This window comes from Desmodus rotundus, chromosome 1, assembly GCF_022682495.2.
Source record: "Desmodus rotundus isolate HL8 chromosome 1, HLdesRot8A.1, whole genome shotgun sequence".
Classification (NCBI taxonomy): domain Eukaryota; kingdom Metazoa; phylum Chordata; class Mammalia; order Chiroptera; family Phyllostomidae; genus Desmodus; species Desmodus rotundus.
In genome coordinates this window covers 115609577-115631724 of record NC_071387.1, presented here as the reverse complement: position 1 = coordinate 115631724, position 22148 = coordinate 115609577, and the positions used below count along the sequence as shown (strand labels likewise).

The window sequence follows — 22148 nt, the reverse complement described above, 5'->3', positions numbered from 1 at the left end:
TGACTTCCACCAATATTGTGGACACCACCCTCTGGTCAGGAACTCTATCCAATGTCAGATACATGTGCACAGTTGTCCTCATGGTATATATTATTAGCAAAGATACAAAAGTGAGCCTTTATTGATTTTAACAGGAGGGAGGAAAAAGGTTTCAAACTAAAATTGTATCTTTTTAATTAGAGAAAGGGACGATGCTCTGCTTTATTCTCCCTCATTTTCCCCTCGGCCCCATCTGTCTGCAAATAGAGTCCACCTGCGGGTGGGGGGAGCACCTCCCTTTCCCGGGACTCCTCTCCCACTCTGCCCTTTCTTCAGTCCTCCCACCCCTCATCTGTACCTTCACACTTGCCAAGGTCAAGGCTCTGTTGTCACTTACCGACATCCTAGTGTGAGGTTAGCATTTACCCTTTATAATAACTGTGTGCTTTTCTCCCTGGTCAGTGGTGTGCTATGAGGGCCAGTATTGAGGAGGAATTCTCAGAACTCTCCCTTTTTGTGACTTTAAAGCTGCCACAGCATCTACTTTATTTTCATGCAGAAAAGCAAAATGTACTTCTGTTGTAAGGAACCATTCTCAGATTTTAAAGTGGGAAATTTTGCTGTGTATAATTTTTGGTGGCTTATTTTTTTTCCCCCCATCTCATTTCTTAGACAAAACTGGGCCCAATTTTGGGCCAGAGTCCCGCAGGATAAGCACATAGTACATTTCCAAAGACATGTTGCTTTAATACTAGAAATCGGAGATGAAATTAAAAAGCATTAGCGGTTGGATGGCTACACCTTAGAAATCACGTATACCTGCATGGGATTGCAATTTATAAGCCAGGTTATATATACCAGGGGCTTCTGCAATGGCCATGCTAAACACCTCCCGTCTTAGGATAAAATGATGGCGATTTTTAAACTCCTTCCCCCCATCTGCTCGTTACTACTCCCTCAGACCCTGGTCTGTCCCCTCTGGGTTGCAGCAAATCTCTCGTGCGTACCCAAACAGACTGGTAGGTCATTTAATAAATTAGACTATTTCCCTCACTCACAATTATCCAATCACACAGAAAACTACATCTGGGCAAGAAAGTGTCTCTCCTGGAGTTGAAATGGGCCTTTCCAGGCCACGATACTGATTGAATATGCAGATTGCAGTTCATTAGTGGAGTTCTTCATATGTATGCAAATCAGTCTGTTAACACTCCAGCTTAATTGTTGGTTGTACAGCCACTGATTGCTTTCCTTTCTTTTCTTTCTTTTTTTCCTTCTCCCTGTAGGCTTTGTGCCTAAACCTGAGCTCTTGTCCCCCACAGGTTAACTTCCCTGTGTGAAGGGATTCTTAGAGGTTGTGATTTCTTAAATAGAATAGGTGATAAATGTTCTGAGTCTTTTACCCGCTAGAAAGTAGTGGCTGCTTATGCAAGAAGTAGGCTTTTTGTTGCTGTCGCTGTTAATTCAAAGGACAAAAGCCTACAGATAAGGTTGGAGTTATTGATGAGATTGAAGAATGGTGTGGGAATAGGAAAGCTGAAGCAGAATTACTTTAGAAATTATTTAACGTAAATCTGCGTGGTCCCTAAATTAGGTTCTCTTGTCCCATTTCCACCACTGCTAATGAGTGATTACTGAGTGTAATTCCGTGTTACTGTCTGCCAGTTAAAACTGAGAGAGTTAGCTTAATGTCTGTAAAACACTTCCAGTTATTCTGATGAGGAGCACCTGATAGAGCAAATTATGATGATGTTCTTGGAATGTTTGTTTGGTGATAAAGCAAAAGGCGCAAAGACAGGGCCGTCTGTAACTCGGCAGGTGGGTGTCGGGGCAGCGCCTCCCTGTGTTGGTTCTCTTTTTGGTCCTGTGCTTTTCATTGCAGCAGAGTGTGGCCTCTCTGTGCCTAGGTGCTGTTGCTGGAGAGGGCGGTCTCTGGCCGGGCCCCGTGAGAGAATAGGGTGCAGGTCCTGACGAAGAGCCTTGTGTGATCATGGAGGAAAATGAGTCTGTTAATACTTGTATTCCGACTGAAAACAGAAAATTGGGGGCAGGGTGAAAAAGGGGAAGGGATTGAGAAGTTCAAGTTGGTCGCCACAAAATAGTCACGGGGATGTAAAGTACCGCATGGGGAACATCGTCTGTAATATTCTAATGGCTGCGTACAGGGCCAGGGGGGCCTGGAATGCTGGAAACAGCTGGGGGAACGCTTTGCAAAGTGTACGATTGTCTAACCGCTATGCTGTACGCCTGAAACTATACAAAATATTACTGAATGTAGACTGCAGTTGAAAAAGGAAAATCACATTTGACTTCTGTAATTTAGAGCGAAAGAAAGATCTTGCTTTCGTGACGTGTGTTACATGCTTCCTAAGCTGTGGTCTGGTTAATTCGTAGACCTCCAACCCTATCGATGTCGCTGCTCGACCTGGGACAGTCCCGCACACTCTACTCCAAAAGGACCCGAGGGTACGTAGGAGGTCAGGCTCAGCCTCAGGTAACATGGGGGCATTTGCATGGGACAGCCAACCAGTGCTCGCACCTTCTTTAGCTCATCTGAGTGAGCTGCCCTTTCAGCTGTTCCTTCTCGTTTGTGGGAGAAAATGCCAGTTACTCTTAGAAAATAAAATCCCTTCTGCTCTGCCTTGGCCACACAGTATGCTGAAAGGAGGACAGAGGGGTGGCTAACCGTCCCAGATCAGAAATTCCACCCTGTGAGCTCGGGCGGTTACTATTCAACCAATCTTCTCAACCTGTATTTCCTTAAATTTCTCTCACACAAAAGAAATAGCTGTAAAATGTTTTGAATGGAAAAGCACTGAGCATTTTTTCCCCCCTGGAAGTGAGGACACACGCCCCACTTCCCGGGGGTCAGGAAGTCACTGTAGCGCCCTGCTCTCCTGGCCCTCTACTGCTTTTGTGCTCCGGAGCTAAATAAAGTATCCATTATGCTGTGGTTATGTTGTTTATTCATAATGTACACCTCTACCTACTCTCAACAAAGAACTTAAAGTTATACGATATATGTAATCTTGTTTCATTGATTGTTATTTACATTCATTGTAGTAAATGTGAAAAATGATTACCTTTACAATATTGTCTTTTTCCCTGGGTAAGGGCAGTCAGAAATTGATGACCAGAGTTAGGTAGAAGTTTAAAATGACTCAACTATGTAAGTATTTTTATGACATTTAGTGAACTTCTTTAAAATGTCTCATGCCTCTTGGTAATGTGCAGCCCTCGAATTGAGGGCGTTGGTGAAGAGAGCCCGGTTCTGCTGTGTGTCCAGAAGGGCACCTGTGCCCAAGTACCCATCAGTACCCAGCCTCCCACTCCCGTGGCCTGACGGCCACTCTCCCTGAGGCCCGCCCCGTGTGGTGCGGACACGCTGCTCCTCGGACAGGGAAACTCCTCAGATGTGTAGAGTGAGCAGATGATGTTGCCAGAGGGCAAATTGCTGTTGATTGAACTTGTTCAGGGGGCTTGTCAGTGTGGATGCACCGTGGCTTGTGAAGTGGGGGAGGGGACATTTGGCACTTTTGATAGTGTGAAAATGGGTTAATTATTCTCTAAAAGGGCTTCATTTAAAAGTAAAATTCTAACATTTTAATTTCCCCTCCTAATGAAGCACTACAAATTTGTTAATTAGAGCAATTGTTTGAGTGACAGGCATGTAACCAAGTTGTCATTTTCTCTTCACAGTTGACAGATCCTTTCAGACCTATGTTAAGGGTAAGAAAGCTTCTTCTAGAACTGTTTTTGCAACCTCTGTGTGACTCCCTGTGGGTTAAAAAGACAAATCCGGTATGAGGAGCCGAGCCACGGAAACGTTGGAAGGAAGTGTTGGGATGACACTTGTGTGGGGGTGGGCTTCTGAGGTAGTATGATTGAAACGGCCTGAATTGGTTTTGCTTTGGTGTTTCAGGAAGCCAGGCTGTGGAGGTAAAACTAACAGATAAGATTCAACTGAGTCAGATTCTCTGGTTAGCAGTTCTGGTAAAAGGTTTGACTAGTGGGAACCTAAAGACAACGAATTAAGCGATAGGCTAAAATTAGAAGTTCTGCTGTCTCTCTTGCACCTAGAAAATACGGATATCAGGGTCTGTTCATTGCGGCTGGAGGCTGCCTCATCCTGCAGTAAGTGATGTTCACTTGTGACAGACATCAACCTGCTTCTCTGGCACAGAACAGAGTTCCTTTAAGCCTTGGTTTGTTAACATCTTTGGAGACTGGAGAGTGGCCAGCAGATGACCTCTGAGTAAACGCTGGCCATCTTGGTTGGTTGGGGTGGGAGAGAAGGTGGGTAGTTGGATGGAAGAGGGACAGTATACTTCCCGCTATACTTAACCCATTTCTGGTGTGTAAAGTAATATAATTCAGTTTTTCCAAAAGGGAAAAAAAAAAGGATTGTGTCATCACTTAGGATTTCAAATGATGCAAATAATTTCATTACAAAAGAAGAAAACTGACCCAGACTTGGATTTAAGTATATGTTTCAGAATCAACTCTTCCGCATAGAAACCAGAAGTGTCTGTCCTTGGCGGACAGAGGAGCTGGGCATCAGGCATGAGGCATTGTTTCCTCTCACCCATCCCGTCCTCACTGAGCGCACACTGGGAGCCTCTGGGTAGATCACGTTACAAATGAGGCAGGGACAGGCGGTCCCGCCCTCCGGGTGGAGAGACAGCTTGCGCCCACAATGACTCCACGCTTGTAAAGCAGGCTCTGAAACAGTGTGGGAGACAGGGCTTCATACACTCCCAGGGGGCAGAGGAGGAAATTGGTGTGTGAAGAGGTCTAGAGAGTAGGAAGGACTGAGTTCTTGCCTTTGTTTCTTTCCTTTTTTTTTCGTAGAAGAGGGCAGTGCCCACGCACATGAATGGGTAGTTGACAACTTAACGAAGCACTTATAGGAACTGGGCTTCAATAAAAATGTGGTGAATTTCTTTGTATTGCTTTGGGGGTAAAGAAAAGCCAGTGCTGGAGGAGGTTACACAGGTTCGGGACCCTCTCTTGTTTTAAACTGATTCACAGACATTCACTAATTAGCTCTTCTGAACAGCCCATTTGCATCATAGCATGGCCACATTTGTTAAGTAGGGCTTCCCGTGCTCCCGGTCTGCCAGCTGGCACCAGAAAAGAAATAGAGAAGAGACACAACGTGGGCTTCGGGCTTTTGCTGTCCTATCCTTGGTGACCAGGGAGGTCCTTGTCAGCGTGGTTTTCTGAGGAGTAGCTGCCAGCTCGGCCCCCGCAGGAGGGTGACTCTGGCTCCCTCGGGCCTGGGCGCCGGCGAGCTGCTGACAGCAGGCACTTGGAGTGTACAAAGCACTCTTGTTTCATGAACAAAAAAGAAAAAAGCCTCTGTAGCCAAAATCTGTTGAAGGCTTTGGGGAAATTGAAGGCGGTTTTCTCTGAAAGGTCTTCCTTCTGACCATGCTGCTATTTCTTGTTTCAGAAACCAGGGAAGTGGTGTGCTATGCATGTTCACATTGCCTGGCAGATCTACCATCACCAACAGAAAGTCAAGGTCAGTCTTGCCTTCCTGGCCTTGGGGGGGGGGGCCTCCCTGCTGAGGAGGCGTTTGCACCGATTCTGCTGGCAGGAAGGATCAGGTGTCTCTTGGAAAAGCTATCAGGAAATCTTACTATTAATTAGGGAAACCACCAGCACAAGGACAAAACAAAAGCAAACATAACCGATGATTTTTTCCTCTAAAAAAATGATTTTTGTCATCTTACGGACCTGAAGAGTTTAAAAATGCTGCATTTCGCCATGTATGCTGTGCCCCTGTGTGTAATGCACGCCCTTGTCTTTGGCCCAAATTTTTAGGGGGAAAAATCTTTCATTTTAATTCAGTTATTTATTTATATTTAGATGCTTGTTTTTGTATTATAAAGGAATTTTAGCATTTATTTTTGAACATACTATGGTACAAGAAATTTTATGTCACAAATAATTACAAAACACAAGAACAGATACAGGGTATTTCAGCCACTTCTCATGGACAATGCGCACCCTTATTTTCCCCTCAAAAATTTGGGGGGAAGAGTGCGCATTATACATGGCAAAACACAGGTAGATTATCTCCTAGAATAAACGTTTTGGGGAAATTTGTAGGCCAGGCGCCTCCGTGTTGACTTTATTGTGCAGGAGACAGGATTGATAGGGTGTCTGAGGCGGGGCGAGCCAAGCAGGAAGACCTATATATATGTGGAAGTTTTCTTCCTGTAACAACAGGTGCATTCTTTTCATTATATGGCTTTGGAAAAATGATCTAGTAATTTAAGATCTATATGATGTTACAGAACTTCCATTAGCAATGCATATGGTATTGGAAATGACTCTTCTAGAAGTAGTATGTTGTTTGCAGCGACCTTTCCACCCCCCATTAGTCCTGACGATCCGTGCCAGAGGTGAGAATACAGCCCGTACTTGTCAGAACCACCGTCTGGCCACTTACCTTACCTGTCTGCAGGTGATTTTTCTTTTTCATCTCTTTTCATCCCACAGGTGAATACAGTGCATGCTTTACCAGGCTGTTGAGATGCAATAGGGAAGCGGTCAGGGACTGACTTCTGCAGGTGACCAGATGTGGCACCACTGGTTAGCTGAGAGGAAAGTAACTGACAAGTCCAGATTTTACAGTATGCATGTTTACAGGCTGGGTAACTATGCCTAGAAAAGGGGGGGGAAACAATCAATCCAGTAATTCCAATAGGCTTCAGTTAATCCATTTTTCAAATAAGCAGCTTTTAGTCGTAATAACATTTGGGAGCCAATATGAGAATAATAAAAGAAAGTGATAAAGATAGAGGGAGAGCTAGTCCCTACAGAAATGGTTTTTGTTTGCTTGCTTGCTTGTTTGTTTGTTTAAATGGTTAAGTGATTTTTTAAAAGCCAACTCCAGGAAATGAGGCCACTAAGATATTTGCTTTCGTGTCAAATGCCTGCTCTTCCTCATAACACCCTATCAGTGAGTTTTGCTCACTTTATTGTTAGGCAAGGTTTAATTAGAAACCTTACAGTTTAGCCTCTTTGGAAGCTTTGAAGAGCTAACTAGATTTTGACACTTAGTTCAGTGCGCTTTCTGTTCCGGAGGACGTGGTTAGTAGAACAGTAGGTGAGACTCATCCTCCTGTGACTCCTTTGGTAGAAAGAGATGAAGGACATAGTATGTATGTGCCCTTCCATCAACTTCTTGCCCGTGAACATGCCCCAGTCGTTATCCCAATTCAGTTAGCAGGACCTCTTAAATGTGAGGTGGCTGTTCTTCCCCTTTCCGGCACTCTCTGTAATCCCCTGGCGCCGTTTTGCTTCATGGACCTAACTTGTGGTTAATGGAACTGTGCTGTGTACCGTGCAGTATCAGCACTAAATAATTTGGCAACCAAATTAAAGGAGCCATTCAAAAGATTTTTATAGATGTATAGTGAGTTAGAAGCTTTGTCTTGGGGTTTAGTTCTTACTTTATAGTGGGACTTCCATGACAGAATTCCCTGTGGATTTGAGCAGAAATTACATTGTCCTTTTCCATAATGTTAATTCACTCATTCTTTTAGTCACCCACCAAATGTTTACTGGGAGAGCCTACTGCCTGAGCTTCCTTACTGTGCCGGGCTCAGAGGGCACCCTTCTGTCCGGGGTCTAGTTGCGTAGAGTTCAGTAGTGAGGGCCAACACGTGCATAAAAAATGGTGAGCGTGCCGTCTGCTTCCAAGGCGGTGGCTTCCCGCTTGAGGTGCTCAGGTAGGTTTCATTCTAAATAGGTATGATGGATGAGTAGGCTCCTGACCCTCAGCAATAGGGGAATAGCACACTTGTCTCTGATCCTCACACATGCTGGTTCAGGTGGCACCCTATTGACTAACACACAGCGCGGCAAGGATTTCTGTTCAGCAGGACACGAAGGAGTTAGAGGTGGCGTTGGAGCCAAAGGGACTGAGAGCATCAGATGAGCCTCAGAGATTGGAAGCGTGAGAGTCAGAACAGCCTAAGGGCTGTGAGGAAGGGGAGACTACAGAGCACGGAGGTGGTGACGAAGGCAGCAAAATGTGGAGCTTTGGGCCCCAGGCCTGAGGCGGTGGGAGTTGGTGCTTATCCAAGGGGGTATGAAGCTGATTCAGAGAGGGCTATTGAGAATCAAGAAGGTGGGGCAACATTGAAATCATACCATTTGGGAGAGCTGCAGGCCTCAAGAATGATGCTGGGTAGGAAATACAGTTATTCTTTTAGTAATATTTGAATAACTGTGTGGTGCCAGGTGGGTCCTGGAAATATCAGGGGGAGCACTTTGTAAAGTACGCAGTTGTCTAACCACCATGCTGTAGACCTGAAACGAATACAAAATAATATTGAATGTCACTGTAACTGACAAAAGTGAGAAAGTAATTTTGCTATTTTAAATGATAATTTTTGAAGTTTCATCTTCAGATATATGTTGCTACAGTATAAAAGTAAAATTAATGTTTGCCTTAAAAAAAAAGAATGATGGCAGGGTAAGGGATCAGGAAGCCGATGAGGAGCCGATTTCAACAGCCTTAGAGGAAGGTGAGCTGGCAGATCGGCTGGAGGGTGGAAGTATAAATAAGAGGAAGCAGAGTGAGTGCAGCCGACGGCAAGCGCTTCACAGGAAGAGAGGTTCTTGCTGGCTTTCTGGCCCGGACTGATCTCCTCTTCAGTAACTGGGGAGAACAGGCAAAGCAAAGACCCCTATTAGTTAAATTAATGACCCTACTTAGGTTGTTTTTTTTAAATATGTAACAGTGATCATTTGAAAATTAGCTTGTAGGCATGCAAATATTTCTTCATAACTTTCAGTTCCTAATGTACTGTGATCTGTTAGAGTATGTTAAAGAGCCATTAAACAATTAATTTACACAGATGATTATCCGTGCAGAGTTCCTCATAAAATGAGCTTTACAATACTGTCATTTAAAAACTTGCTAAAATGGGCCTTTACAGTGAGTAATCAGCTACTTTGGAGAGGTGGTGGTTTGAGTAAGTGAAGATAGGATTTTACTCCTCAAACCACATGACCTCAAAGACACAGCACTGACTTCGCTGCTTGGCGTTCTGACTTGAGAGACAGGTATTCCCAAGGGCAAGCCCTGCTGCCCTCTCTCAGGCGGGCCCGCCCCCCACAGTGTTCAGGGTTAACCAGCGTGTGCGCTGCTGTGTCCTCACGGCGCTCTTAAGCTGCGATATGACCGGGGCTCGGGGGCCGAGTGCACCAGCCAGTCCCCTTTCTCAGTCTAAGCCACTTCATTAATGTCCTTCTTTCCTGCCGTTCCTGTGGGGACGTCGTCTTTTTCCCCCCTTTGCTGCTTTAGAAACAAATGCAGTCAGACCCACATAAACTGGACTTCGGACTGAAACCCGAGTTCCTGAGCCGTCCTCCAGGCCCCAGTCTCTTTGGAGCCATCCACCACCCCCATGACCTGGCACGGCCTTCGACTTTGTTCTCCGCCGCTGGTGAGTTCAGAGGGGCAGGGGAGAGTGGAGAAATGTTGTTCTCAGGTAGCTCAATAAATTGTGTTTGTGCTCCAGGCCACTGCTCAATCACTCCCTAAAAAACACAATTTGTGCCAGCTTGCAAGGCCACCTCTTAGCACAGCAAGGGAAACAGAACCTCCTTCATTGATATGCCCATTCTCATTAAAGAAGGAAAAAAGATCATCTTCCTCTTAGGGGACTCATATTGCTTTGGCTCATTATTTGCTTCTGTGTTAAGCCAATAGAACTCACAAGCTCACCAAATGCTATTGAAAAAAGATCAGAAAGCTTGAAAGGGCACATCGGAGGGAAACAATGCCAGGACTTCACTCTCGGTGCCCACGGCACGCTCCGTCGCCTTGCACCATGGTGCTCGGTCGTGCCGTGAGGGTCTGAAGGTAAAGAAACACAGCCGGCCCCTAAGTCAGTGCGAGCCCTGTGGGTCTCCTTACACGTGGACTTTTTTCAGTGGTTACGTACAGCACTGCAAATGGATTTGCTCTTCCTTAGGATTTTCTTAATAACATTTCTCTTCTCTAGCTCACTTTACTATGCGAATATCGTATAGAATACATGTAACATACAAAATACGTGTCAATCGACTGTTTATGTTACAGGCAAGGCATCAGTAGGCCATTAGTAGTTAAGTTTTGGGAGAGTTGAAAGTTATATGTCGTGCAGGGGGCTGGCGTCCCTTACCCCTACATTGTTCATGGGTCCACTGTATGATTATGATATTTGCTGGTGGATGGTCTGTGATAGGGAGGGTGGGTGAACCAGTTGTTTGCTGGTTGTCTCTGCTACAGAACTTAGTGTTACTGCCTGGGTGGTTATAATAATGCAGGAAATTTAGGGGACAAGGTATAAAACACCCAAAAGAGCTATTCATTAACGACCGAGAATGCCCACTGCCCGGTGGCTCTTAGGTGCTCCAGAGCAGGGCTGGGGGCTGCTGAGGGTCACTGCTTCCGATGACACCTCGCCTCTGCTCCAGGCACTTGCAGTCAGAAGGCCGTGGCTCTGAGGAGTATTAGGTAGATGAGAACACGGTTCAGTATCAAGGGCTCCCTATTATTTGGGCATTCCTAAAGCTATCTTCAGGGCAAGTGCCTGGCACAGGGCTCCACTGGATAATGCTTGTAAACAACTCCACCGAGCTCACTTTCCTGACCGGCTCCATAATTTAATACTTGCTGTGCCAAGTAGAATTTATTCTTCTGGACGCGAGTCTCCAAGGGGCTTCCTATTTCTCATCCTTGGGGAACAAGTTTCACAACTATCCTGCCTGCTACTTTCCCAGGCTTTTATCCAAGACTCATTTGTGGTGGACCTAATGCTCTCCCATTCAAGAAAAGAGAAACACCCACATTGCAAGAAATCATCATTTTAATGGGCTTTGTTGCCAAAGCAAGTGAATCACCCTCGAGGGTATATGGAATTTGCTAAGGTCTTAGGTTTTTCTCTGTCAGCTCTGTCTGGGGACGTATTTGAAGGCTTTGTTACCATGGCACCTAGGCTCTGAGACAGGGCTACATTAAGAGCAATTTTTGGAGAGAAATAGAGAGATTTCTCCCTGGCTTCCATTTGAGCCAAGCGGATGAATTGGTTTCTTTTGCTTCAATAATTCTGGAACTGCAAGGCACCCTGGGGGCCCTGGGCTGAGCGGAGCCCCAGTCCTCATGGAAGCATTAATTAGCGTGTACTACCCAGGCAGGATGCAGCCAGATTTTTATTTAGCTGATAACACTTAATACCTAATGAATATGCTGGGCTCCATTCGCGCTGTGGAGACGGGGTACCATTTTTGCACTTTCTGGGTAGAGAGTCAGTCACTGCCTGGAGCTGGACAGAGAACCTCCCAGGACCAGGACAGACGGGCCCCTGCACTCCACACCCCAGGCCCACAGGCCCTCGCAGGCTGGGGAACAGCAATGCAAACACAAATTGAGTTAATGGGGTTTGAGGGGAGGGATGGCCCTTCTCCATTTAATTTGTATTTCTGAAGGAACTTGTTCATAGGAATTTAGTCAGAGTACAAGGGATTAGAGAATAGTTACTAGTGAATTCATTCAGGCCCTGTTTCTGCTTCCATTCTAGAGGGTAATCTTTTCCAGTGTACAAAATATTGGATTTTGCCCCAAATGGTTATTCGGTGAAACTTTTAACTGATATGTTTAATTTGTACTCTCTTGTGAAATTCAGCCACTTTTTTCTTATCATGGGGCACTAATGCCCGAAATAAACTAAAAAGGCACCTTCAGGTGACTGTGGCCCGTCTCGGGTCGAGAGCCAGGCCTGGCCCCCACAAAGCTCACCTCTTCAGCTGTCACCTGCATGGCCACCAGCCCACTGAATGCCCTGAGCTCTTAGAATATTGTCCCTCTTGAGTCACTTGTCTACACACTCTGTGTCTCTCTTTCCCTCTTTCCTTTCCCAGCTTCCTCCAAGAAAAGGATCTGAGGCATCTTAAACACATACTGTGCAAGGCAAAGTACAGAGTAGAGGAGGAAATGTGGCTGGAGGAGAGACCACAAAGTTGGGCCTGCATTGCCTGGCGGGCAAAGACTCAGAGCCAGTTGTAAGATTATAAGAGTAGTGGGTAGTGTCCAGAAACATTCGAGGAAACTAGCTGACCCTGGCCCTAAGGATGATGGAGAGAGATCAGAGGCCTTCCTCTCCCCTAACCCAGCATACCTCACAACAGAGAGTCTGGTTAAGGCTGGGCTTCAGAATGTCCTTCAGCGTGAGGCGTGAAAACTAAGACATTTCCGGGAAAAGAGGTTCTGTGGTGGCCCAAAGCAGAGTGGCACAAATAGATCAGCTGCTCCTAAGCCAAAGGTCACAACAGGGTGGCTCCAAGTGAAAGCCGTGCTCCCCGAGAGGCTCTATGAAGAAAACCCTTCGTGGTCAAACGTTCTCCTGTTAGAGCTGGTGAGCCCATGAACGTGACCGTGGCTCTCAGCCCTTCAGTAAAGAACTTACTGAACATTTTTTAACCTGGCGTTTCTCCAGACGTGTTTGGTTATAGAACCTCCCCCACCCCACTGGCAGTGTTTTTGGATGTTTCTAGTACTGTGTGTGTGTCAACATCTTCAAAATCTTACACATTTCTTCTTCCTCACGGTGTTGCCTGGGTGGACTCGAGCCACGTCCTTACTTTAACATGTTCTCTCCCGGGGTCCTTCGGCACCTAGCAGCCAGCCACATGGTAGCATTCGGCCACCAGGGAAATCTAACCCATTGTGTTTGACGTCATAGGTGCTGCACACCCGACTGGGACCCCTTTCGGGCCACCTCCTCATCACAGCAACTTCCTCAACCCTGCTGCCCACCTAGGTGAGTTGCCCATAGTGTCAGGAAGTGACGTGTGCTTTTCAGAGAACCTTTGTTTACTGTGCCTCTGCCGCACTTCCGGCAACTCGGCCATAGTCCCAGCCACCTCACTTACCACTTAGGGAAAAGACAGACGGCGGCCTTGTAGAAGCCTGAAGAGGTACCGTCCACGCTCAGGGTTTCAGCCCCTGTGATAGCATGTTCTTCAGGGAGTAGATGTGTGCTCTGTAGTGTCCCTCTGGAGACACTGATGCGCGGTGGGCAGAAGCCACACCTCCCTGCCTCGAGGGTTCCCAGATACAGCAGCCTGCCCCGCCCACTGGAGGAAGAGTGTGAGCTCTTGCCCCATGTCTACAGGCACATCCTGGAGGTGGAGGGAGAGACAAGATCCTGTTTTGATGAGTCATTACCCATTATGTTTTAATCACTTCACATTTCACTGCCTTGCTTGTGTGTCTCTTCCTAATAAGGGTGCATGCGTTGTTCATGGCCTTGATTTCATACTTTCTGCAAGTGTACAAGCAGATGCAGGCCATGGTGCACCCACCCACTGGGTGTGTCATCCGTGAGCCTTCAGAATTGCATCGTACATTGATTGTGAGATGTCATCTCATTTCTGTTCCATTAGCGCCCACACAGCACATTCCTGGGAGAGAGGAGACAGAAGCAGCATCTTAGAACATGTGGCTTGAGGCATGTTCCCCACCTGGCAAGAGAAATGGGGCAACATGCACAGTTCCAGAAAATAGCTTCTGTAAATATTTTTGCTAACCCGGTGCCTGATGTCAAGTGCAGTGAAAACAGGACCTGGTAGGAGAAGTAGGACAGGCCGGGGCTGAGCATAGAGAGGCATGGGTCCCACGTGGCTCTCCCCAGCTCCCGGCGAGCTCTGCGTGTTGCTCACATAGAGGAGTCCTGCAGCCTGTCCTTCCTCCCTCTCTCGTTCGCAGAGCCTTTCAATCGGCCATCTACCTTCACTGGCCTTGCAGCAGTTGGTGGCAATGCCTTCGGGGGACTTGGAAATCCTTCAGTTAGTGAGTACCTCTTAACTTTCTAAAATCTATCTTGGACTGTTTATCTCTTCTGATCTGTCAGTGGCTCAAGACCTTTCCAGATAAAAAGAAACTGTACCCTTGGGGAATAAATTGAGTTTTTATCATCGCAAAAGCAGGGCTAAACAGTGGGATTGGGTGTAGGTGCGCATTTACAGCCAAACCACCTTTGTAAGGGCAGTCCACTGTCCGTATGCGTTACTGAGGGTCAGGAAAGGGGATACAGTTCGTTGAACTCCAGAAAGTTTGCTTAAATGCAGTTTCATCCACATTCCATCTTGCTGCCCCAGACTTTAGCTACAGATCCTATTAGAGGTGAAAACAACTTTACATTTCATCTTGCCTTGGCATTCGTGGGATTGGAAGAGCTCGAAGAAGAATAGCAGGGGAACAACACCAGGCTCAGGAGAGTGAAGAGCTGGCGACATTTCTTGCTCCATAATCTGGGAGGACTGGATAGTTGTCTACTCCTAGAAACTCGGTCTCAAATAGGAAGAGAGTTGCAACACCTGCCCGTGTCCCAGACACGTATTTAATCACTGATATAATACACTCAACCTGTTTGCTTTCACGCCATCCATACGTCACAGTCTCCGGGTACAGGAGACCTGACACGCAGCGTAAGCAGCCATCACAGTTCCGGCTAGCGTGGCAACCTGTGTATGTGTTTAGGTCATGGCGCTGGCTTGTCTCTGGTGACATCAGTTTGCCAAAGGTGTGGGAAGGGTAGCAGTCACGTTAGCAGGGCTGCGGGCGGCAGGGGACAGCCCCGAACTCCACTCCGAGCTGGGTGCTGTTCGTCTAAGGCACGCCGTCAGAATACACCCTCGCGTGCTTGGGGTGCTGCATGCACAGATGTGTTTAATTAGGGAATCTTGACACCTTTTTGGTCCCTTCCCTTTTTAATTGTCCCCCTCCCACCCTTTTGCCTTTGGTTAAAAAAAAAAAAGCTGTGAGCTGCCTTTCCAGTGTAGGACAAGTTCCTCTAATGAATTTGTTAATCTCCTTTCCTTTTCCAGCTCCCAATAATATGTATTCATTTTAACTCTGAATGCTGTTAAAAGTTTTTTGGTAAGTACCTTCATTACAGCAGATTATATAATTTCTCTTAAACCTTTTTGTTCTCCACTTCACCATTTCAGCACCCAACTCAATGTTCGGCCACAAGGATGGCCCCAGTGTGCAGAACTTTAGCAACCCTCACGAGCCCTGGAACCGGCTGCACCGAACGCCTCCGTCGTTCCCGACCCCTCCGCCCTGGCTGAAGCCAGGGGAGCTGGAGCGTGGCCCGTCCACTGCAGCTCATGACAGAGATAGAGATGTAGATAAACGAGACTCATCCGTTAGTAAAGATGACAAAGAAAGGTACGGAAAGAAACCGCTCTCGAGTCCCACTGGGGGAGCCCATCTGTGCCAAGTACCGGCCGTCCACCCTCCCTGCCCCAGCCTTATGCTTCAGCTGGTCCTGTAGCCTCAGCTCCTCACACAGCCGGGGCCGGTGCAGCGCCCAGGGCCCCGGCGTCCCAGAGCGCACGCCCTCAGCCCCCTAGGGCATCGTGACCACAGAACGTCACCCTAGCAGAGCGAGACAGCCCTGACTCAGAAGCACTTACACATGCAGACCCTCCAAAGCCCCTGTGAGCAGTAGTGTATCCAAATACAAATCTTTCTCTAAAGACAGTGAGTTGGAGCTTTGGACCAAACACACACAGCATGAATCAACACCATATTTGCTTTCCAGTTCGTGCCGTCCATTAAATCATCCATAGGTTTCTCTCTCTTTTTGTTTTCTTTGAGAAAGTCATGTTTGCATTGCCTCATCATATTTTTCTGAAATTATGTTCAAACTCAAATCCTGGGCTCTCACAGATGACTAATAAAATTTTGCTCACCTAGATTTAGAGAAATGTCAATAAGCATTATTGGTTTGGGTTTGTTTTGCTGGTGGATAATTAATTTTACTAACTGTTTTTTAATCTCCACACTTGGTAACTTGCACTTAAGAAAGAAGTAGCCATAAAGAGGAAAACGTCTTGCAGTATTTTTTTCTGGAGAATGGCTTAAGCATTCTTGACACTGTGCCCCTTTTTTTTCTTTCTTCAGGCTATTTTCATTTTTAACAAACTGATAAGCAAGGAATACTCAAGATACACTTGACAGAAATACCTAATAACAATTTCCTCCTGGTACTTAAAGACTCAAATATGACCCAAATCTTTACTTCACCTGTATGTATTGTGTATATGTGTGTATCCTAGTGATTTAAAAGAATTCAACTTTGCAGGCTGTAGATGTGACAGATTAGTACATGTTCATCACAGGCCATCATGCTCAATGAGTTCTTTCTTGTGAAAGAAAAAGACAAGTTTTCTTTCAAGACGGTTGGTGAAACCCTGTGAGCCAGGGGGGGGACCATTTCTAACATTCAGCTCTGAGCTGTGAGCTGCCAGAGCGAGGCGCACCTGCGTGGACGTGCCCCTCAGCCCAGAGTGCTCCGCAGAACGGCTGTCAGTGCAGAGACGCGGGACGCAGCAGCAAACCATTCACATTTTTCTTGATGGAGTCAAAACAGCCTCTTGGATGAAACCCAGGAAACGCAATAAAACCCACTCTTCTTTAATCTTACTTTTTAAAGATGCTCTTCTTCTCAGCATTTGCATGTGGGCTAGAGACAAACTTTGTGGGGAAACCTTAACCCCCTCACTGCAGCCACCTCGCCTGCTGGGCCTTGCCAAGGCTGAGCCAGCACAGTGTCCAGCTGGTCTCCTCGCCCTCCCCACGTCTTTCGGGGGGGCCCCAGACTTGCTGGACTCAGTCTTCCCTCTTCAAGTTTGACCTCATTGTCATTCTGTGGCTTTGCATATTCTGCCCCAGTCTTAAGCCCCCACCCAAAACAGGTCTCTCAAATTCTTTCACATTTCCATTCATAGGTGCTCTTAAACGTGTCCTTGATTTCCACCAGGAGGTTTTGTGTCTGTCAACCTGCTTTTCCTACCGGCTTTCTCACCTTCTCACCAGATTTTAGCTTTCTTATCCCTCCTAATGCAAAAGTGCGTTTGGTGACCCCAAAGTCCTGAATTTGCGGTTTCCTTTCAACCCCCCCTCACACACCACATCTTGGAGATTGCTCTGTCTCCACGTTTTTTTCCTCTGAAACCAGCTGTTTGTTCTGATGTCAGGAGAGAGAAGCATGTGTAATAGTCATGTTGAACTCTTGGCCCACCAGCTAGCTCTGTATGACAAAGTTGGGTGAAAGGTCATATTTGCATTTGGTCTCTGAAAACTTTCTTCTCAACACTAACTGAGCCTGAGACTCCAGTCAGATGGGCAGTACAGCCACATCACTGCTCCGGGGGCCGCACTGGGCCACTTCGGCTTTCTGAAGGCTCTTGCTCTGTGGTCTTGATCGAGGCATGGGACTCTTACACACAGAGACAGTTGCTTTCCCCCCCGAGACTCCCCACTCACCCTCATCCCTAGCACTACCCCCCTCCCCTTAAAGCTTCCTCTATAACCTAGGTAAGTGAGGTCAGGGTGGCTGGCTTTGCAGTACAAAGGGCACACCCAGCCACCTCGGTGACCATGGGAACTGACCCAGCCCACCCTTTTCACACCACCATTTCATCGGCAGCCCCTGGCCAGGCCAATGGGCCCATTTCATTTGCTTCCTGTCTCCCTCTTTCTCCCTCAGGGAAAGTGTTGAGAAAAGACACTCCAGCCACCCTTCACCAGCACCTATCCTCCCGGTGAGCACCCTGGGACACACCCGCAGCTCCACTGAACAGATCAGGGGTCATTTGAACACTGAGGCTCGAGAGAAAGACAAATCCAAAGAGAGGGAGCGGGACCATGCGGAGTCCCGGAAGGACCTGACCGCGGAGGAGCACAAGGCGAGGGAGGGCCACCCGCCCGAGAAGGATGGCCATGGCCACGAAGGGCGAGCCGTGGGCGAAGAGGCCAAGCAGCTGGCCCGAGTGCCGTCGCCCTACGTGCGGACCCCTGTCGTGGAGAGTGCCAGGCCCAACAGCACCTCGAGCCGTGAGGCTGAGCAGCGCAAGAGCGAGCCAGCCTACGAGAACCCCAAGAAGAGCTCAGAGGTCAAGGTGAAGGAGGAGCGCAAGGAAGACCATGACCTCCCAACGGAGGCCCCCCAGACCCACCGGTCCTCGGAGCCGCCTCCTCCGAACTCCTCGTCCAGTGTGCACCCGGGGCCCTTGGCCTCCATGCCCATGACAGTGGGGGTGACGGGCATCCACCCCATGAACAGCATCAGCAGCCTGGACAGGACTCGCATGATGACTCCCTTCATGGGCATCAGCCCCATCCCAGGCGGAGAGAGGTTCCCCTATCCTTCTTTCCACTGGGACCCCATCCGGGACCCTTTGAGGGATCCCTACCGAGAACTGGACATTCACCGGAGAGACCCTCTGGGCAGGGACTTTCTGCTAAGGAACGACCCTCTCCACCGTCTCTCGACCCCGCGGCTGTACGAAGCTGACCGCTCCTTCAGGGACAGGGAGCCTCATGATTACAACCACCACCACCACCACCACCACCACCCTCTGTCTGTGGACCCTCGGAGGGAACACGAGCGAGGAGGTCACCTGGACGAGCGGGAGCGTTTGCACATGCTCAGAGAGGACTATGAGCACACACGGCTCCACCCTGTGCACCCGGCCTCCCTCGATGGACATCTGCCCCACCCCAGCCTCATCACTCCGGGGCTCCCCAGCATGCACTACCCCAGAATCAGCCCCACCGCGGGGCACCAGAACGGACTCCTCAACAAGACCCCTCCCACGGCAGCGCTGAGCGCGCCTCCCCCTCTCATTTCTACGCTGGGGGGCCGCCCGGTCTCCCCCAGAAGGACTACTCCTCTGTCTGCAGAGATAAGGGAGAGGCCCCCTTCCCACACTCTGAAGGATATCGAAGCTCGATAAGCAGAGAATGGGCCACAGAAGAGGAAGGAGGAACCTCACACCAACACAATGCCGGATTCTGGAGAAGGAGAGAGCCAGAGGACTCCTGCGTCATTAACACAGACTGGGGGGCCTGAAGCCCCCAGTGCTTCCCCTTGTAAACAATGTATAGCCTCAGTGCAGATTTTGAAATGTTTTTGTATATTATATGTTGAAATTTTTCAGATCTTTTAGCCAAGTCATATGTCCTCATGTGTCCAACTCTTTTGGTTTCTCGTATAAAACGTTTTGATTTGAACCAAAACAGTGAAGAAGACAACACACCGCCGTGGTGTTAACTGGGGAGAAAACAGACGACAGTCCACACAGTCCACCGTGCGAAGCTCTTTCAGACGAGACGGGAAGGCCGTGTACATAGTGATGTAAAAAAGATTGCTTCATGAGCTAAGGGTTCATATATGCAAAAGGGTAAGATGAAAGCTTTACTTTGTACAAATGTAAATAGGTAAAGATTAAGTAACATAATACATTAATACTTCTTAAAATGTGCTATTTGCAAACTTAATGCCAGTGAACACGGTCGGTTACGGCTGCGTTCCCATGTGTTGTTAATAGGACAGCTAAACCCTTCAACTATGCAATGAATGTTCGGGCTTTTCACAAAAGCCCGCCTAACTCAAAGGAGCCTTTTCAAACCCATTTGCAACGTACTTAAGGTCATATTTTCCCTGAACAAGCGCTTACGTGATATGACTCTGTTTTCCTTGCTTGTTTTTTTAAATGGAGGACCATCCTTTTTTGCAAATTGGACCCCAGGCTGAAACTTCGCACCTGAAGTTGCTGCTTGCGGGCTCCTGGGGGAGAGCACGGCCCTGGAAAGGTCAGAGGGTGAGAGCAGCCAGAGCCAGGGGGTCGGGAGTTGTCAGATGCCAAAATCAGGGGACACAAACAGGCCGCCAGCATCTCGTCACCACCAGTCATGTGATTTCACACCTCCCGTGGGAACCACGCGTTTTTTAGTGTGTCCTATTTCCTATCTGTACACACGTCCTCGTTTTGTAAGGGGATTTCATTACACCCAAACAGATCCTGAAAGAAAGCTTCCAGTTTTCTCAGATGATGGATATGTTTTCGTTGTATTTGCTAACTGACGGATCGAAGGTGCACATTTCCCAATGTGACTCACTGTTTTCCGGTTGGTAATAAAGTCAGAGTAGCCGCAGCAGGTCAGCCTCATGGAGCCATGGCGAGTTACCGAGGGTGAAAGGTGGCAGAGACGAAGTCTTGTGTGTGCGTGCGTTTTTAAGTTTGCATCAATCTTAATGTCTCTTCATGATACTTTTATAATACATTAAGCCTCTTGTCTACATATTTGGAGAGAATATGACTTTACTAGCAGAGAAATACAATATATCTTGTCTACTGGACTGTAAAATATATGTATGAAATAAAATTAGTTCCATTTGGTCTTCTAGTATATTAAAGTGCTATCTGACGTTGTTATCCTGTTTTTGAAGAAAAAAAAAGTTAACTACAGACCATTGTTTCTAATAAGCAGAGAGATCTATTTTAGTAGTAAACTGAAGGTTTAGTTGTGAGCTTCAGATTTTTTGTGAACTCCAGATGTTGTGCAGTGTTTTTTTTTTTTTTTAAAGACAACAACTAAAAAGGAAAAAAAATCCAAGGAATATGTACACTGGAACTGTAGTGGTAGCTTTCAGTATTGTAAAGAGATTGTTCTATACAGACCTTTTTGCTGTTTATCCTGTATGTAATAAAGTCCTTTCTAGATCCTATGTGAAAAGAAAAGTGAAGCGACTGAATCTTCAGCATGTTCTCATCGGCGGAGCCTTCTTGTGTAATGTAAACTGTGCCATGTTATTAAAAAATGTGAACTAAGCTTCCAGCTGCCTGTGTGTGTGAGATGGCCACCGTTGCCTCTGGGGAGGAGCCATTCTTGCCAGACCTGGCTCTTGACACACCGTGAGCCCAGCCGAGAGAGCAGAAGGCTGAGCCTCAACAGCTGGCCGTCCGCCTCGCCACCTGCCCGTTAGTTTCTGTAGACATCCCTGCCCCAGTCGGTTGTAGGGGTTTTTTTTTTTTTTTTTTTTTTTTTTTTTTTTTTTTTTTTTAATGTATGCTCTAAGCAAAATCCTGTACGTCCCGGGAAGGGACATTTGGATTTGTAGAGGATGTATGTGTGTGTAGGCCAGGTTAGCCAGCGCCCTCTGTGTCTCAGGCCTCCTTCCAACCTCAGCCTTTGCTTCCTCTGCGTTGGTGACAAAGCTGCTTTCGGGCCTTTGGCAATAGCCTTTCCTGCCTGTCTCTTGCCTTTTGCTCAGTGGACTCCGAGGTGGTGTTTTAAGACCTTCTGGATTCCCTTCCCCATGTCCACTTTTTCTGTGTCTTGTCGAATGGCGTGGCAGGTCTCTCATCAGTTTGCAGACTCCTGCCTCGCCTTTGAAAATTTTTTTTAAAGATGTATAATTGTTCAATTTTACTGTGTCAACCTGATGAAATTTGTTTCGATTAATGTTTTTATCCTACTGGAAAAAAAACAAGGAAAGCACGTCCAGGGTGGCAGGATGTGGGTGGCTGTGCAGTGGGCATTAGAAGTGGAAGTGAGTAGAAACCTGGAGCTCTGGACGTGTGGTGGGGGGTGCCGTGGTTTCCCGAGGCTCCACAGGGGTGTGTGGGAGGTGGGGCACTGGAGCCCCCTGGGTGGGCAAACTGGCCTGGCAGGCTTGGAAAGCTGAGGGTGGGTAGAGCAAGAGCTGCTTGGATAAAGCCCACTTCACTCAGCTTTGCTTTTCTATGTTGTATCAGACTCCCAGACTAGAGAATAACTTGAAGAAAAGCCGGTGTCTCGGAAAACATGGTAAACACTGGTTTTCCAAATCAGGCAGGTCTCAGGACCTTCCAGACTCTGAGCGGGAGACCGTTGACGCGCCGTTTCAGGCGGCCTCACTGCCTTCCTCGCAGCTTGTTTTCCTGTCACCATCTGCAATGTCAGGACGCAGAGGCGCCAACTCTCCAAATCAGTCACGGTATTTAATCCCGGGGGCTTGATTCAGCTCAACCTTTGCATATTTTGCCACTAATTATGTTCAGCTCCTCAGCATTGATGGGGACCAGCACCAATTTGATTTCTTGCTAACCTATAGATGCTCTAATTATCTCCACAATCTTTGACTGACAATGATCGTGTTACCTTCTAATGGTACATGACAAGTAAAGCAGCGAACATAATGATGCAATAATTATCATTTTGGAAGGATATTCACAACAGCATTTGTTGTTTACCCTTTTTCTGCCTCAATCAAGGTGGATGAGAGGAAGTAAGAGGTGACTGTTGATGTTACGCGCACATACGT

The 22148-nt window shown here is 47.4% G+C and overlaps 1 protein-coding gene across 5 annotated transcripts in view; it reads left to right on the top strand.

The window, feature by feature from the left end:
- Window positions 1-20673, top strand: part of AUTS2 (activator of transcription and developmental regulator AUTS2) — a 1165474-nt gene extending 1144801 nt beyond the window's left edge. For all 5 annotated transcript variants that reach the window (XM_053929825.1, XM_053929823.1, XM_053929827.1 and 2 more), the window contains 8 exons: window positions 2374-2445; window positions 3679-3708; window positions 5435-5506; window positions 9308-9449; window positions 12729-12806; window positions 13754-13837; window positions 14998-15220; window positions 17547-20673. In XM_053929825.1, coding sequence (XP_053785800.1) covers window positions 2374-2445; window positions 3679-3708; window positions 5435-5506; window positions 9308-9449; window positions 12729-12806; window positions 13754-13837; window positions 14998-15220; window positions 17547-18795 — 1950 coding nt within the window. In that variant the 3' untranslated portion in view covers window positions 18796-20673. The remainder of the gene's footprint in view (window positions 1-2373; window positions 2446-3678; window positions 3709-5434; window positions 5507-9307; window positions 9450-12728; window positions 12807-13753; window positions 13838-14997; window positions 15221-17546) is intronic.
- The last annotated feature ends 1475 nt before the right edge of the window (window positions 20674-22148 follow it).